Below are 17518 nucleotides of genomic sequence, written 5' to 3' on the forward strand. Positions count from 1 at the left end.
CTCCTGTGCAACATATTACCACTAATCCTTCACGCTCCATGCCCTGCAGCAAACATGCTAACGCTGAAATTAAATAGCAATTTTTCTGAGAAGAACACCATCCTTAGTACAGAACAGCAAAAAATGCCCATCAATGAATGTTGATTTGATGTTTGAAGAAACTTCTGTTGTCCACAGGCATCCCCACTAGTCTGTAAACGATGTCTTCGGCTCTTTTTTCTAAGGCAGAGAGTAACTCCCTCCCTACCTTCCCAACTGGTCTTTAGGATTCCCCTACTTGGATATTCTAGCAGCTTTGTCACCAACACCAATCCAAGCAGCGGGATCTATTAATCGTCTGAAAGCTACTACCCCTGACTTCCCCGCCCTTTTCCGCTAACAGGCCCCAGTCACACAGCGGCATCTGCATAATCTGCTTAACTCTAGTATTTCAGTCGCTTAGGAGCCCAGCCTCTTGAATGCCCCTCTAACGCCTCTAATGCTCTTGTTTACCCTCTGAAGGGTTCCTGCCCCCCCCCCCCGGGATGATCCATATATGATTAGGGAAACAAAATATTCTTGAAGAAAGTGTAAGATGGATGTTCATAATACCCTGGAAAAACTGCTTTAGTGTGCTAGTTATCAGAAATAATATCTGAATGTCAAATAAACAATAGTCCAGGACACAGAACCACCACACCTCATTATTTGGACTGCATTTTGTTAGATTTTCTTTTTCTTGATAATAAATACATTTATATTAGAAAAAAAAATCCTTATTACCAGGATTGCATCTACTGCTCAGACTGAACAGCAGGGGGAGCTCTTACCTGACATTCAGACAGCTGATCCTCCATATCCGTCTCCTCCGGAGGTTCAAGGATGGAGGTTACAGCGCCACGCTTTCTGATCAACCACTGCTCCATCTCATCTGCTCTGGATTGATGGAGCTGTATGGCCTGCTCCTGACGTTCAACCTCCAGACGGTCATAAACGCGCTCCTGGGGCACAACAATTCACTAGTTAATCATCATTATTTCTCCATGTAGTTATATAGTAAAACTCAACCTTTCCCAAACTTTACAAAAACTACCTCCAACACTTGCTGTTTCCCTGAGGCCTTCATGTGGATGGTGGCCATCCTCTCGGCTAACACGGCAAGGGAGGAATGCATGGCCAACTGGTCAGCCATGTCTGAGTCCACGGCCTCTGAGGCCAGATCTTCTGTGAAGCTCGTCTGCAGACTGTTTATATCCTCCTGTGCACTCTGAATCTCTTCTACAAGTCCCTGGAGATGACAACATTGGAAATATGTTGCTTATTGCACATTTACTGAGTATTTTTATTCCTGTATTGGTCAAAGGGAAATATTACTTAAAGCGTATGTAGAAACGGCTACTGTTTACTGTTGCTGCAGCCTAAGTTTAACACCAAGCCTCAGTACTTTCACGCATGTCTTTCCCCACTCTCTCACCCAAGCATCCTACTCGATCCACTGTCCTTGTTTGTAATAAAGGCATAAAAGCTCTAACCCAAAATGAAAAAAGTAAAACATTTAAAATGTTGATATCAAGAAAGGAGGAGTCATAATTCCCATTTCAATCCTCTTCAGCAAACCAAAGTGGTTTAACATTGCTGTTATGTGGAGACAAGAAAGGTTTTACTGTCTGCAGAATTATAAATGCAAAGTGACCCAGAAATTTTCAACAGACCGTCATTATTTGTAAATATTATTTCTATATTTGACAAATATATTTGCAACAAGGTATTAATGTTATTTAAGAAATAACTCCTACCAAGTTCATTTGAAAGCTATCTGTCCATCTAACTATTCAAAACCCTCTATCATACCGTAATGACTCACCTCATGTGTCTTAATGTGGCTATCTGGGCTTTTATCCGCCTCAAGAGGCTCACTCAGTTTGGCTTCAAGAGCCTCCATTTTGGAAGAGATCGACTGGAGTGAGCCTTGGTAATGTTGTTGCTTTTCCAGAGCTTCATACAGAGACCTCTGCTTCTCGCTGATCTGTTGGAAGAACAAAAGGACAATTTAAAAGTGCTTAGCTTTAAAACATAATTCGATTCACTGAGAATCAATAGACCACTAAGTAGATGCCTTCTATTTTTTCCATACCACGTTCTTTAATGTCTCCCATGAGCGCTGCAAGTCATCTAAGTTGGCCACTGACTCAAATGTTGGGTCATATAATTCTTGGATGGGAGCTCTTGTAAGTGTCCCTCTTCCCATCTAAAACAACATAACAGAGACATCAGTAGTTACGGCAAATGAATCCCTTATTAAATGGATGGCAAAGACAAAAACATTTATTATTAATCATGATTGGATGTGCAGAAAAATAATTCCGCCCCTTGGTTTGTTATTGCCTGTTTCACTTATTCTTTGACAGTGTTTTTCTTTTTCAATTGACAGTTTACTCACAAACAGAAGAATTAGAGAAACATTAATAAAACATATATAGACTAGACAAAAAGCAGAATTTGCAGAATTACGTGCTACAAAACAAGGATGAATGGCTTATCAAAAGATAAAGTAGATACCTTGGTTATAGTGGCCTCAGTGTAAGTGATGGGAGATGGAGAGCGACAGACAAGAGGAGAAGAAATCTCACTGTTCGTGCCCTCCTCCCCAGACTCCTCAGATACAGGAGAGAGGAGGGTGTGACAGCGGCCAGCAGTCATCTGAGATGCCATGCAGGAAATATTAACAGAAGAGCAGACGTTTAAGATGGATTGGGAAAGGTTAATCATCGGTTGTTGTTTCTCTCTAACATGGCACAATGCAGCTTATTAAAAAACAACCTTATAACAAAAGTAGTTTCATTGGTAAAGTAGAATAACATATTTAAAGCCAGGAATAGCAGAATGCATCGAGACTGAGTCATCCCAAACAGTGCACACAGCTTTGTCAGCAACACAAATGTATAAGGTATCGTGTTCTCTAACCATGACAGCCTGTGCTGAAGATTTCTTGGATTTCTCCTCATCCATCTCGTGCAACCCTTCAGGCAGTCCTTCCACATCAGTCACTGTCAGCAACATGGTGGCATGTTTGGCTTTTACTGCCAGCATCTTGCATTTTGAGTTTAGTGAGGCGATCTGCTCCTGGTAACCTTTGATCTTCTGGGCTAGTTCCTATTGAAAAACAACAACAATCTCAACTTGTTATGCAGTTATGAGGAAATTCTGCAAAAAAAAAAAACTGCAATACAGACACAATCTGTATAAGTTCTTTATTGTGTGTGTTTATAAACACATTCAAGCATGTCATTCTTTTTTTAAATTATTTTGGGGGCCTTTTTGCCTTCAATTGACAGTGGAAGCTAAAGCGAGAAAGTAAAGGTAGGCAAAGTCAGAGAATTAATATATTGTACTTCATGGTGGAGGATCTGGGCTTGAAGCTCCTGGATGTTGTTTGAGGGGATCGGTCGGTCCTGGATGACACGGTGTGCTTCCTCTATTAGCCCCTGGAGCTCTTTCACTTCCTGTTCATATTGCTCATGCTGCACCACTGCCTCCTGTATAATAAAAAAGAAATAGATTTTTGTAGGAAGAACATTTTAAACATCAGAATGGAAAACAGCTGTGTATTTAAAGAGTACACCATTTTTTTTAAATGCAGGTGACCTTTTTAACCCGTAATGTAGAACGAAATTGCCATCACAAAAAATAAATATTTAGTGTATTGCTTTTTTACTTGGCTTGTGGCCTCAAAATCCATCTTTAAAGGTTTAAATACCTTCAAGCTGAAGGCCATGTCTTACTACAGAATCCATCAATTGCAAAGTGTGTTAGATTGAGAAATGACAACTACATAACATTACTGTGCTGCAGTAATAGTGCCCCCTAATGTACCTGCAGGATGTTGCATTGCTGAATGGCAACATGCTGCAGCTGACTGGCTTCCTGCTGCAGACGCAGCGCTGTGCGACAGATGGCGAGGTTGGGCATCACCTCCTCTGGGACCTGCAGTGCACTCTGACAGAGCTGCACCGCCTGCACCTGCTGCTTGAAGCTCTCCATGTCAGCCAACAGACGCTGTGAAAACAGGGGAAGTTTACATTGTGTGGAACTACAGTGTGCAAAGTAAGCATCCGAAGTGCTTTAAGTAACATAACAGGCCATGTGATTATTATTTCAAGGTGGTGGGGATACCTGTCTCTGAGCCAGCTGTTCTTTGAGACTCTGGCGTGATAACTCTGGCGAAGTCAGGGTGGCTTGGACTTGCTCTAGAGCAACATGTAGAGCCTTAACTTCGTACTCAAGAGCCTCCATACTCTGAGGATGTGATCAGTGACACAGAGTATTCAATACAAGCTATTCGTAAAAAGTAAATCAGCTGTGGGTGAAATTTCATAAATACAAGTAAGGAAAGCATCCATTAATGTTACAAAGTAATGAAATTGATAAGATTTGTTTTCTTTACCTTATTTGCATCCTCCAAGCTCTGAAGCCGTGTCTTGATTATCTGCTGAAGCTCCTCAGTGTGTCGACTGAGTTCACAAACCTGTTGGCTCATAGACTCAACCTGCAGCACCTCCGACAGGAGATCTACTTTCTCTGCCATTGATTCCAGGTCTCCATGGAGCTCGCGAGACTCACGCAAGACAGCCTAAGTACAGGACAAAAGGACAGTGAATGAATGGCATTTATGGTGTGATGTTCTGATGGGTTTATTCCCTTCATAATATGGTGAAAGGTAGTTGTACTTCCTAAAAAGCCAACAATTCTGTAGTTGAATATCACATATGAACCCATAAGGATGTACGCTTTGACCCCCACCTCACCTGGTACATTCGTATCTGCTCCTGAAGATGAACAGAGGAGTTCCAGATGATGTTTGCTCTCACCAGGCTTTTGGCTCTCTCTGACCACCTCACAATGAAGTCTAGCATCTCATTATACTCATCCAAATAACAGACAGCCTGAGGAGGCAAGACAAAAAAAAAGTATTCTTACCTTTGTAATCATTGTACTACGTAATGAGCACAATAACTGTAATGTTAATAGGACACTTGAAAACACAAACCTTTTTGAGCCAGTTGTTCCTGCAGTCTGCTAGCCGTGTTGTGTGATGATGCATCTCTGACAGCTTGCTTATGGCGTCACCAAGCTGTTTTGCAAGCAGGGGATTCCTGCGGCCAAAGTCTTGCACTGCAGCGTCCAGTTCTGAGAGGGTGCGACCACAACAGTCCAAGTCCTCGGCCAGGCTCTGATAAGACATATAAAACATGTAGAATTTTTCGGACATCTTTTGATGGTACCGAATGATTTGGAAAAAAAAACTATATTCTTAATTAAACAGTCACAGTCAGAAAAAAAAAAGTTTACTCACCTTGACTTCTTCTTTGGCATGATCAACATCAGGAGATTTTTCCTTAAATTTAGCTGATGTTGCTTTGAGCTTCTCAGAGATGTCATGGATTCTGGTGCTGAAGTTATCTTTTATTTCTCTGGTTCTTTGAATTTCTCTCTCTTTTGAAAGAACCTGGAACATATAAAGAAACGACAAATGCCACATAACAAAATTATTAACATACGGTAGGTGTTCTCTGATTTAAACTACAAAAGGAAATGGGGGGCCATAATGTTCTTTTTAAATTGAGAGGTTTTAAAATGATACAGAACCTGATCCTCAATGGCACCCAATGCAAGGGAAACCTCGGCCAGCTGCATGGAGATTTCAGAGGGCAGAATGGTGTAGAGGTCCAGATATTTGCTCTGTTGCTGCTCTGCTAATTTATCCACATTCTGACGATAAGTGACCACATCCTCATGAACAACCTACACACAACAAATCAAGGAGCAATGTAACTTTTCTCAGAAATACTCATTCCAATAGAATTAGGGTTGTGCAGTCAAAGTTTCTTATTGTACCTCAAGTTCCTGCAGCAAGGAATCAATGTCTGGAGTGGGATTGAGAAAAAGCTCCCTGGTTTCCTGAATCCAGGCTTTGACGACACTAAGTTCTTTCTCCACCTCCTCTCTGTCCCTCAGTTCTTGAGCTGCTTGAGCCCGCTTGGTCCTGGACTGTGTCAGGAGGCTGAAAGTCAAAGGTAAAAAAAGACTTCACTGCAATTCTGTAAGACAGATCCCTTAAGATCTAAACGTGAGAAATGTAATTTACTTTGATTCAGACTATTTGTTAAAAAGAAATCTCCATTAAAGCACCACGGATTAGACACAAATTAAAAACAGATGCCTTTGTTGAAAGCAACAGTTCTGAAGGTTTATCTTCTCTACCTTTCCATTTGGTCTTGTACAACTCTAATCTCCTTCAGGCTGGGCAGCTCATCCTGCTCATTTGTCGGTGAAGGCACCTCGACATCATGCAGAAGGCTGAGAGCATACTGGCGCAGCAGTGTGAGGGCAGTGAGCTCTCTCTCCAGGTCTTGGCTAAGCAGGTCATGCTGGTCCAAGAGTGACTGCAGGGTGGCTTTAGAAGCCTTTTCAACAGCGCTGTCTGGAAAACGATTTTGGAGCTCATCAGCGACTGCTCTCACCTTCACCATCTAAACAAAATGAAAAATAAAGTTATATATATAAAAAAACAATAAGAATATATAAAAATATTTGCATTTCAATTAAAAAATGTGAATCTTCTGTCTGTTTACTTTCTCTCTAAAAGTTCTCCATTCCTGTGCTGTGTCCTCGAGCACTCTCTCCTGTCCCCGGGCTACGCTTCGTAGCCGTGTCCAGCGCTGCCACACGGTGGTCATGGAGCGACTGATGGTGGCCTTACTGGCATCACTCCCCACCAGCTCCAGCTGGGCAGCTTGCTCCTCAAGACCACTCAGCTTCTCTTGGAAGCCATTGACCAGAGATACAAGGGACTGAAAAATAAAGAGAAAAAATAATGAATGAAGTCTACAGTATTCATAGAAGTAGTGGCCATTGTATTGAATAGACTTTGTTTACCCGATGACTGCAAAGCTTATCTTCAGCTTCTTGGCCTGTGCCAGCCTTTGCAGTGGAAAATTCAGTCAGCTTCTTTTCAGCCTCATTCATGAGTTCAATGACAGTCTGCCTAGCTTCCTGGTATGTCTTCCACTGATCCACACAGCTAAGAAAAACAGATTATATTAGATTAATTGTTCTTATTAAAACATTTCCTGTATTGTCACTTTGATGATTAGTGTACCATCACTTTTTGTTTTCATTACCTGTAAAGGACATCATGGTGACACTGGAGCTGATCTCGGACCTCCATACCTCTCTGCTTTGCGGACTCTACACTCACACTGAGCTGCTCTTTAGCTGTGGGGTTGACCAGGTTCTCAAGCGAAGGCAGCAGGGCCTGCAGCTCCTCCAGGTGGATAAGAAACTCCTGCTCCGTGGCCATGATGTCCCCCTGCTGCCTGAGACACTCCTCATAGTTCTCCACGTCCACACCCAGGCTTGCTTGCTGCAGGAAGGACACGGCATCCTCCAGCCATTCACAGGCTGACTGCATCCTGAAGTGGTACTTCTGGCACAACACCAGGGCATCCTCCAGGGTTATCTTTACGCGAAAGGAAAAAATATTAAAAGATGTTGCCATAAGTCACAAATGTAGTTCCCCTGATCTCTCACTCCAAATTAAACACTTAACTTAGTTAAGTTAGTATTAAGAATTATGCATTTCATAGAATTAAATGTATGATTAGCATGTTTTATAGAATATTGAACTGAATGTTGTCTCACCTGCTTGGAGCTCAGTGCTTTCTGAACGTCTGCCTGCAGTTTTGCCATTTCCTCTAGGCTTGTATCTACATGGTTGGGAACGAGTTCATTTGCGCTGGTGTACTTCTGTTTCTCTCTACTGCTTAGAGCAGCCACTATTCTTAGCTTCGACTGCACTTCCTCTTGCATGATTTGCTGCTTTCTGATCTCCTCCTGCACCTTCTCCACCCTCACATCAACAATCACAGCATAGCCCAATTCATCTCTGACCTGCTGCAGCCAGTCCAGGGTCCGTTTCATCTCTGTCTCAAAGTCTTTACTTTGGACAAACCTGTTCTCACACTCTTCTATGAGGTCTCCTACTGCAGCCTGCAAAGATCGCAGCTCCTCCTGCCACAGAACCACTTGATCTTTGGAAGCATCATGGGCTGCTAGGTCCACGCGGGGCGCGAGAGTGTCCATCTGCTCCATGAGCCGCGACAGGTGAGAGTTGGCACTCTGGAGACTTCCTGCCAGAGCGTGGTAATTTTTTAGCCTCTCCTCAGCTGACTGTGTCTCTGCATTCACTTTGACCAGCTGCTCTTTTGTGGCTTTCAACTCAGAGTCAACCTGCATAGCCATCGCCTTGCGGTCCTCAAATGACTCCAAGGTTTCATCCAGATGCTCCACTTTTTGTTCAATCAACCTCTTTAGTCCGTTGTACAGACTAACAAGCTGGGTCATTTCCTCTGGCCGCCATGGCTGACCCGTGCTTCGAAAGCCCTCCTTCTTCTGGTTCAGTTCACTCACAGCTAGACCCAGGCTGCTCAGGTCTGCCTGGATCGCTTTATAATCACACTGCAAACTAACAACCTCTTCTGTCTGCAGCCCTACAGGCTGAGTGCCAAGATTATTGAACTGTTCTTCAAGTTCTTGCAGGGCTTTATGGGTGACATCTATGAAAGAAGTGTACTCATTCCTAGTGAGAATGGCCTGCTGGATTTTCTCCTGCTTTTCTTTGGCTAGTGCTAATATGTTATTATATTGCTGGGGGAGAGTGTTGAGTTTTTCATCCAAATAGCAATGGTCTACTTCGTTTAGACTGGGCAATATTTCCTGGCCAGCTCTTTGTACGATTAGAAGAAGATTCTCATATTCAATTGCCTGCTCAATAACATGTTGATACTTAAGAAGCTGAGCTTCCAATTCAGCATCTCCAACCATCAGATTGATCTCAGGGAAGGTGACAATATCAGCTTGTTTTATCCACAGGCATATTTTCTCTAGATCAGTCTTGAAATATTTTCTTGAAACAAGTACTTTTTCAAGCTCCTGCAGTTTTTGACCGCATCTGTGTAATGTTTTGTCGAAGATATTTTGTAACTCCTGCAACTTTGTGAGGATCTCGTTCCTTTCCTCCTCGCTGGCATCTCTCATCAGGTCCCTCCCCTGAGACCACAGGGAGGTCAGCTCGCTCTGATAGGCTTTTAGACTGCTTTGAATGTTCCTACAAGTTCTGACCTGTTTAGCCAGGTCATCAGGTAACAAAGCAATGTACTCCTCTGCCTGGGCCTTCTTCTCATTCTGCTGCACCCAGGAGATGGACTGGCCCACAGCCATCAGGAACTGTGTTCTCTCTGTGAAGGCCTTGCTCAGATGTTTTCTGCGCTGCACAACTTTCTCGCTCAGAGATTCAACCTCAGATTGAGTGTCCACGATAAGCTGCTGCAGACGTTGTCGCTCACTGAGGCCTAGACGGGCCAATACCCTATCAGCGTCGACCATGGCCTGTGCCAGCAGGAGCTGCTTGGCCTCCAACTCACTACAGATGCTCAGGTGGTCAAACAGGAAACTCTGAGCGAGCTCTGGAGGAGGGCTCATTTTCATAGCCTCAGACAGGGCTGGCTGCTGCTCCTCTGCCCAGTCTCGAGCCTCTCTCAGACGGGCCTCGACTTGGCCCATATCCTCCAGGGTCACCACTGAGTCCTGGATTTTCCTCTCAATGAGGTTTTGCATCTGAGACCAGCGCTGCTCAAAATGGCTGATTTGCTCCTTTACCAGCTCCTTGTCATCCAAGTTCAAATGTTGGATAACTTTTTGCTTCTGTTCCTTAAGCTCTTCAAGAGTGCCTTTTTGTTCATCCAGAGTAACTGCAAGCCTTCGTAAAGCCTCCAAATGTTGGGATGAACTTTCGGCATCCGTTCTGCGCAGCAAAAAACAGATAAAAATACATAACTATTTTGTTCAGTTAAGAAATGAAGTGTTTTGATTTCAAGAATTGAGACACATCTTCTTAGAACAATCTTAAAAACTGGTTCCAAAGGTGAACACAATGTTGGTCTTGAGTTCAGACATACAGTATGTAATGACAAACAAATGGTGTTATAAAAAATGGTTCTAGTAGTAGAATACATCGTAGTCATGAAAAAGAAACTGAGAATAGTTAGAACAACTGGCTTTTTGTTGCAGCCTAAAACAGTTTACTTGGATTTGTTCCTGTCAGACGATTATTAGACTCACAGCAGTATGTGATGACTAATGTTGACACTTTATGTAAAAAACCCACCTGGCCAAATTGTCCCACTCTTTGGACACCTGTTCAAACAATGCCTCCACTGCACTGATGCAGTCATGGTATTCTATCGACCTCTGCAGATCTGCCTCTCTCTGGCTCTGCAGCTTGTTGGCCTGGTGACAGAGCTCGAGCCAGGAATGGCTCAGACGGTCAAGCTCAGCATGTTCTGCAGAGTCATGGCCACCAGTCAATCTGCTCACAGTCTCCGTCATCTTGGTCAGGATACTCTGTTTGGACTGCAGATGCAGGCTGCATTCCTGTGTGATGAGCAATATACCGGTTAGTAACCCAAAAAAGAGCCAAACAGATTAGCAGATCATTTTAATCCAACAGAACCCATAAAATATGTTAGGATAGTAATCATAACCACATCACAAACAAAACAGTGTAGACATACAAAAAAATATTATCAACATTGGTACTGTTCGCTACCTTGGCTTGAGACAGCATGTTTTGAGCTATCTTGGTCTCCAACTCGGCTGGCCTTCTGGAGAAGCTGAGGAGCTGCTGCTCCATATCCTGAAACAGGCTAGTCAGATCTTGCTTCTGTTCCTTGATCTCCCGCCAGCCCTCTGAGAGTTCCTGTGCACTGGACATCCTTTCCTCTATCTAGAAAACGTAAAGTTAATGTTTGTGAAATTGTAGGTAATACACGGTATGCTTGTTTATAACTGATTGACTTTTAAATAAAAATCAAAGTTTAATGTTGACTGGTTAGAGTATATCTCATATCCAGCATTCATTGGTCTTTATGACAACATACAGTATTCCATAAAACTTGTGTCAAAATTGTCCTATTTTTGGTGTTTTCAAAGTCAGTCCTCATAAGTCATTGTTGTGATTCAGTTATCCTCCTATATCTAAAAAAAAATACCCTTTACAATGTATAATGGACAAGGAGGTAGAAATTACTGACCGTGAGTTTGACCTGCTGTACGTCAGTAGCTGCTACTCTCACAGCATCATCAGACAGGTCACACACTGAACACACAAGGTCCAAGTAAGTGCTTGCTTGCTCCTGAAGGGCCCTGTAGTGCTTCACCTGTGTGTACAAAAGTAATCAACGAAAAAAATGGAAGAAAAAAAAAACATTGCCATCGGATTGGATTCTTAGAGCTGATAAAAATCCATTATGTCAGTTACCTGCTTCAGTGCTTCCTGCAGACCAGTTGGTCCCTGATCATTGAGCTGAAGCTCCTCCTGCACTGTGGAGAGCCAGGTTTGGCACTGCTGCAGAGTGTCCTGATGGCTGACGTGTTTCTGCAGCTCTCGATCCAGACTCTGGTACACCTGTGGAACAAGTGAAGTGCAACCATAAAGTTTTCTTAAAGTCATCAAATGGAAAGGTTCCCTGGAAAAAGTAAAATGAGAATAATTCCATGGATTTTGTCCTCTTAAACTCACACGTTGAGCAGTGCTGCAAATGGCAGAGTAGCTGTCTCTGGTGCCCTGTTGGTGAGCCTGGACTTGTTGACTGATCTTTGCTTGCACTTGGTCTGTACAGCTAGCTACAAGGTCTTCGCCTTTCTGCCTCAAGCTGGTGAGACGCTCCTCAAAACTGGCTATCTCCTCCATTATTGCCTGAAAAAAAAAAAAGCGTTACATGTTTCAAAATACAAAAAGTGACCCATTTAATGCTAACCAAAAGTATTATTAAGTGATGTAATAATCTATCCTGCACAAGTAATATTACTGTAAGAATTGTGAATATTTTAGGATTGTATGGTTTAGGTCACCTTGTGTCGGGCAAGTTGCTGCGTGGCCATTTCCATGCCACTGGTCTGCATGGAGTCTGAGGTGATCAGTCGACTGGACATCTGTAGGAGCCACTTCTCCACCTCTTGCAATTCACTGTTGTAATCCTCATGCTCCTTCACCCACTCCACAAGGTTTTGGACCTGTGTCTAAAACAGAACATGCAGCCCAAATCAGAACTTCATTCAATAAGAGAATTATGTTACGCTAAGTATCAGTCTGTTTCCTTTAGTCAATTTGTTAATACAAAAGAAAAACTTGAGACCCCCCTCTCAGCCAAAACATCACAGTAGCATCCATACCTTAGCTGCTAAGCAGAGATCTTGATAGTCAGCCTGCAGCTTTTTCATTTTGTCACTTATAGTGGTGTCATGGACTGTTTCCAGCAAGGCTTCTCCTTTCTCAAAGACAGATTTCACTGCGGACTCATGAGACTGCACTGTCTGCTGGATGGTCTGCACACATGAAAATTGAGGAAAATATTGTAGATATTGTTAAGGGTTTTTGCTCTATTTCCACAGTGTTGCCAAGAGATAAGAAAAATATATCTTGGTGTTAATTACCTTGTATTTTGCAAGCTGAGCCTTCTTCTGATAAAGTTCAGCTTTAGGCTCAACATTTGATGACAAAAGGCTCTTGGTCTCCTTCACCCACTGGGCTTGGGTTTTGTATTTATCCATGAAGTCTTTAGAGAGTGAGATACATTTCTCAAGGGAGCTATGCTCTGTGCGCAGAGCTTCCATCAGCTCTGATAGCTGGGAAAGGCGAGTGTCTACCTCCTCCTTCAGCTGCTCTGCCTCCGGCTCTTCCAAGAACACCATGGCTCGCTCTGTCTTCTCCCTCGTTGTCTTGAGGTAGGTGTGACCCTGATCCATGTCACCTTGAAGAGCCTGAAAGGTACATGGGGTGATGCTGATTCGTTTTTAACGAAGTAGACATTAAAATACTTGTGACATGTACTGCATGTTAGAGAATATACCTCTAGTTTTTTCATCTTTCTCTCCATAGCAAAGCGGTCAACTGCATCAACACTGATAGCCACTGTGCTGAAGTTACTCTGAGCTGTGCTGAGCCAGTCGGAGAAAGTACCGAAGACACACTGTGCCTCCTCAATGCAAGACACCTCCTCCTGGAGCTGTTTGATTGTTTCCTGTATTATAAATAAAGAGGGGGGGTTAAGGAGAAGAATGCTTGGGGTAGCTAAGGTGATGAGAGTTTTATAATAATCTGTCAACTCACAAATACAGATTCTGGTTATTGTGTTTAAAATTACATTACCAGTAATTGCAGGAGCAGGACGTGGTAGCGTGCTGTGATCTTGGTGGCTCTGCTACTGATCTGGCTGCTGATGTGAGTCTCATCTAAAACCTGCTGAGCCAAGAGACTGAGGCCCTCCATCTCCTCCTGATAAACCAGCACTTCTTCCTGCCAGCTCTGATCATACAAACACCATTAGAGATGTATAAAAAAAATACTTTTTAATATTCTTAAACATACATGAGAGTCAACATCTGATTGAAGTGACCATTTCTAATTTTAAAAGTAGTTTTGTCAATATAAACACAAACACAAACACAATTGTGCAGATTTGAGAAAACAATGCAAAAAATGTTCATGTACAAGGCTAACCTTTATAAGCTGGAGCTGGGCATCTTTGGTGGTACGGTCGGACCGCCTGTGGCTACGTAGTTGTGCTTTAGTCTCCATGCCCTTAAGCCAGCTGTCAAGACGCTGAAATTTTTGATCCATCTGTCGAAGTTTGGCCAGAGCACTGTTGAGCTGAGACCGGGTGTCAGCCAGTCGTGCCTGGTACATCCTCCAGTCCTGCTGCAGGGACTCCAGTTCTCGGTCTTCGATCTGAGGCAGGCCCCAGGGAACGACCAGTTCTCGACTGACCAGGAGGGTGTTAAGCAAAGCCTGGCCCTCTGTACAGTGCAGCTGCAGTTCCTGTAGTTACAATGGTGTAAACCTTTAGGTCAAATATTAACTGAATAGAAACTCTGGTTTGATGTAATTATTTTTAGGTTCACTGTTGCATTTCATCGTCTATTTGTTTACCACAACATTCTCTCACTAAGATTTTCAAACCTGCAGCTTTTGAAGAGTTTCCTCCAGCATATCCACATCACCCTCCAGTTGGGTGTAGCAGCCAAGTTTCTCTTGTTCTTGTTCGAGCCAGTCCTCAAATGCATGGAGGCCACGTTGATACTCGTGATGGGCTTTCACAAGCTCCTCAGCATTAGTTACTGCCCTCTACAGACACAGTGAAGATTGCGAGCAATTATTTCAGAGCCAGTGGTAGATTTTATTTCTTACTGTGTTTGAGATGCTTTTTTCATTTCTGATGAATCTCACTTGCTCGATTTATGTTTAAAAATAGCAAATATTTTTTAGACCTTACAGTTATCTAAGACCACACCGACACATATTTCAAATATGGTTGACTGTTTAGCACAGTGCACATCCTGCTTTACCATGGCATTGTCTTTCATAGTGTTATAGCGCTCTTGCAGTTCTTGAAGCTCAAGTTGAGTGACATAGCTCTCCACGATACTGATACTCTTCGCAGTGATTGTTTCCAGCAGGCTGTTGTGGCTGAGAACTTCCTCATACAGCAACTAAACAGAGTGGAGAAATCATCTTATCATTAAACTTTGATACTTTTGACATTGACATCTGTTGTAATAAAATAGCTCATGTGATTTTGAACCTTTGATTTGCTTATATTTTCAACTTGCAAATCTAAATTCCAAAGTATTTTGTCTTTGTTAAACTACATACATTATTTACAAGCCTTATTAGTATGAAGTATGACAGGCAGGAGTGCAGTACCTTGGTTTTGCTCAGGTTAGCAGTTTTGTCCCTCATCTCTGGGCACTGTTTGTCAGTGGGGTCTAGGCTCTCTTCAACACGCTCCACCCATGCAACAAACTGGCGAACATCCTCCTGGTAACTGGTCCACTGAGACAGGGAACCCTCCAGCTGACTGTAAAATGTAAAGAGGAAAGCTCAGTAAGACAATGGAGTAGCAGTTTTAACTTGTATTTACTTCTGCTCGAGAACTAACGTTTTGCATTGTATGGAGGCAGAGAGCAGGGCATCCCAGGAATCTTTAAGGTCCTGGATTTGCTTTTGGACTACAGGAACTCCCTCAGCTGACGTGTTCCTCTGAACCGACTCTCCTCTTGTGATCAGCATCTTCAGCTGGATCTCCTTTTCCTGACGTGCAGTCAGCAATGCCTGGTGCAACAACAACGCATGCATTTATTTAACTCCTATTATCATGACCGTTTTAAGAGTTCTCTCTAATTCTAAAGGCTAAAGATTCATTTTATACCTCAAGCTTGATCATCCGACTATCAAGGACATTTTTGTCAGCGGTGGGGGAACAGTAAGTCTGCAGCATGTGGCTGGTGTCAGCCACCCAGTTCTGCAGCTCCTTCAGCCCTTGGGAGAAAAGCTGGTGCTCAGTGGATATTCGGTCAATCCGTGATGCCTTCTCCTGTTAAAGAAGGAAAAAACCAGATCATTACTAATATACAGTAGGTTTAAGAAAGTGAATCCACTGTAGGCACAACATGATAATTACACATGTAGGCTCTTTGGTGACTAACACAGATTTAGTACAAAATACACACAGGAATTTAAATCGTACAAATAATCTTTAAGAGGCTTAAAGTAAAAAAATAAATACATTTATATTCATTCATAGGCAATTGGTAACGTCACTGTTTAAAATATGTTAAACATAGTATAGTCAGAGCTCGATCCAGTCTAGTACTGCTGTTTCCTCTCCACCTCTAACCCCAGAAAAGCCCCAGTGCACAGGCAGATTGGGCGGCATTACTGTACCTTGGTCAGGTTGGTTAAAGCTAGGTATTGAGCAGAGAGCTGCGAGACGCGATGCACAAAACCCTTGCCGGCTGCTTGTTCATCCCACAGCAGCTGGGCCTTCTCTTTTAGCCTGTTCAGCTGAATCTCGTGAGAGGCTAACTCCTCAAGCACAGACTGGAAGAGCACAAGCAGGTTATCGAAGAGGCATGCAAGCTGACACACAGATTTCAGACAGTTAAATTCAGACATAGACTGAAGTGTTAGGGATGGCAACATGGCAAAAAGCAAGAATGAGATATTTGGCCAGTGTTATTTTGCTGTAAAGTTGGTCATGACGTGCATCAGGGCCTCTGAAAATAGCTGGTAAACAGAGTATGAGAGACTTAAAGCAATTTTTGTATAAATAAGCCAAATTTTACTCTATATATTCAACACTGTTAAGAAGACATGTGAGTGTAGCAAACAGGAGCAGACAGATGACAGTAATTGAAAAAGTAGGCAAATGGCAAGTAAGCGTTATCTGATGAAAGTTTTTTTGTTCCAAAGAAAGATAGCAGAGCTAAAACACTGTTACAGAGCAGGAAAGATGAGTCTCTGCCAATGACAAGAATAGTCAGGTTGGCACTCGAGCACTGAGTGGTTGTTGAACATGAGTGGTCTTGAACATGTGGGGGGGGGGGGTATTTTTACCTGTAGCTTATGAAGCTCTTGCTTTTTGGCTGTTAGATCATGAAGTCTTGTGCTGCTCTCCTGTACAGCCAGCTCTGTGGCATTCAGAAACCCCTGAAGAGGCTCGGCACTCGCCTCAAAGTCTTTCATCTGAGATGAAAGGTTCTAGCACACAGACGATATAAAGAGACTGTTGAAATGTTTCCTTGACCTAAAAAGCATAATAAATGTTTTTTAAAATGGCCCCGCTCAGAGAGGAATTACTTACTTGAAGGTTGGTCTCTCTGTTGTGCAGGTTGGTCATGATATTTTTCCAGTCCTCTTTGGCTGTGTTCATTTTAGCCCGTACTGCATCTACTTTGTCTTTGGCTGCTATAGTAGACACAAGCTCACCGCTGACAACGACAGCATTCAACTTGGACTGACCTTGCTCTCTGTCACTCAGAAACTCCTGCAAACAGGAGATAGGACTAAAAGTCAATCATGTAGACATTTTTTATAAATGTTGACATACATGTTTTTATTAAATTATTTTGTTTACATGAACTACTGTGAGGTTCTTTTTGTGAATCATAGTATTTATAATATCATTTAATCACATCAACAAGCTTCTTCAAATTGAAATTAGGTAACAAAACCTATAAGTCCGGCAGCCATTAATTGTCTGAAAGCTCTGTTAAAATGGACTCTGAGTGCTGTACCTGAATCTTCTGCAGACTGGATGAGGCCTCACTGAGATTCTGAGGAACATCAAAGCATTTGGCTGTGTTGATCTTGGCATTGACCAACCACTGCTGGAACTCTCTGAAGGCTGAGCGAAACCCTTGTTCCAGCAGCTTCTCTTTGCTCTGGCAGTCTCTCGATGCTTGGAGACTCAGACTAAAAACAAATCAGGAGGAAAAACAACAGCATTTCTTCTCATTGTACTAGTGCAAATAAAAAAGAAACCTATACATTTTGTCAGTTCTTTTGTCTTAAACTTGTTTGATCTTGTTTCTATTTGAGGCCTTTATGCTTCTAGCTTACATACAACCCAAAACCAAAGTC

The 17518-nt window shown here is 42.7% G+C and overlaps 1 protein-coding gene across 1 annotated transcript in view; it reads right to left on the bottom strand.

Moving 5' to 3' along the window:
• syne1b (spectrin repeat containing, nuclear envelope 1b) overlaps positions 1–17518 on the bottom strand; it is a 70051-nt gene that overhangs the window by 24763 nt on the left and 27770 nt on the right. Inside the window, exons 57-96 of the mRNA XM_065947779.1 lie at positions 17173–17350; positions 16740–16922; positions 16493–16636; positions 15821–15976; positions 15306–15470; positions 15036–15208; positions 14801–14954; positions 14443–14586; positions 14057–14221; positions 13598–13915; positions 13247–13402; positions 12948–13118; positions 12532–12858; positions 12271–12423; positions 11950–12117; positions 11618–11794; positions 11357–11503; positions 11130–11255; positions 10646–10822; positions 10205–10470; positions 7681–9841; positions 7161–7498; positions 6916–7060; positions 6612–6830; positions 6241–6509; positions 5875–6040; positions 5626–5781; positions 5333–5485; positions 5027–5209; positions 4785–4922; positions 4424–4609; positions 4153–4275; positions 3853–4035; positions 3372–3515; positions 2944–3132; positions 2539–2679; positions 2114–2227; positions 1844–2005; positions 1073–1267; positions 810–980 (exon numbers count right to left, since the gene is read on the bottom strand). Of these exons, the coding sequence (XP_065803851.1) occupies positions 810–980; positions 1073–1267; positions 1844–2005; positions 2114–2227; positions 2539–2679; positions 2944–3132; positions 3372–3515; positions 3853–4035; positions 4153–4275; positions 4424–4609; positions 4785–4922; positions 5027–5209; positions 5333–5485; positions 5626–5781; positions 5875–6040; positions 6241–6509; positions 6612–6830; positions 6916–7060; positions 7161–7498; positions 7681–9841; positions 10205–10470; positions 10646–10822; positions 11130–11255; positions 11357–11503; positions 11618–11794; positions 11950–12117; positions 12271–12423; positions 12532–12858; positions 12948–13118; positions 13247–13402; positions 13598–13915; positions 14057–14221; positions 14443–14586; positions 14801–14954; positions 15036–15208; positions 15306–15470; positions 15821–15976; positions 16493–16636; positions 16740–16922; positions 17173–17350 (9184 nt within the window). The remainder of the gene's footprint in view (positions 1–809; positions 981–1072; positions 1268–1843; positions 2006–2113; positions 2228–2538; positions 2680–2943; positions 3133–3371; positions 3516–3852; positions 4036–4152; positions 4276–4423; positions 4610–4784; positions 4923–5026; positions 5210–5332; positions 5486–5625; positions 5782–5874; positions 6041–6240; positions 6510–6611; positions 6831–6915; positions 7061–7160; positions 7499–7680; positions 9842–10204; positions 10471–10645; positions 10823–11129; positions 11256–11356; positions 11504–11617; positions 11795–11949; positions 12118–12270; positions 12424–12531; positions 12859–12947; positions 13119–13246; positions 13403–13597; positions 13916–14056; positions 14222–14442; positions 14587–14800; positions 14955–15035; positions 15209–15305; positions 15471–15820; positions 15977–16492; positions 16637–16739; positions 16923–17172; positions 17351–17518) is intronic.

The sequence above is a fragment of the Labrus bergylta genome, chromosome 18 (genome assembly GCF_963930695.1).
Source record: "Labrus bergylta chromosome 18, fLabBer1.1, whole genome shotgun sequence".
In the NCBI taxonomy this organism is placed as follows: Eukaryota; Metazoa; Chordata; class Actinopteri; order Labriformes; family Labridae; genus Labrus; species Labrus bergylta.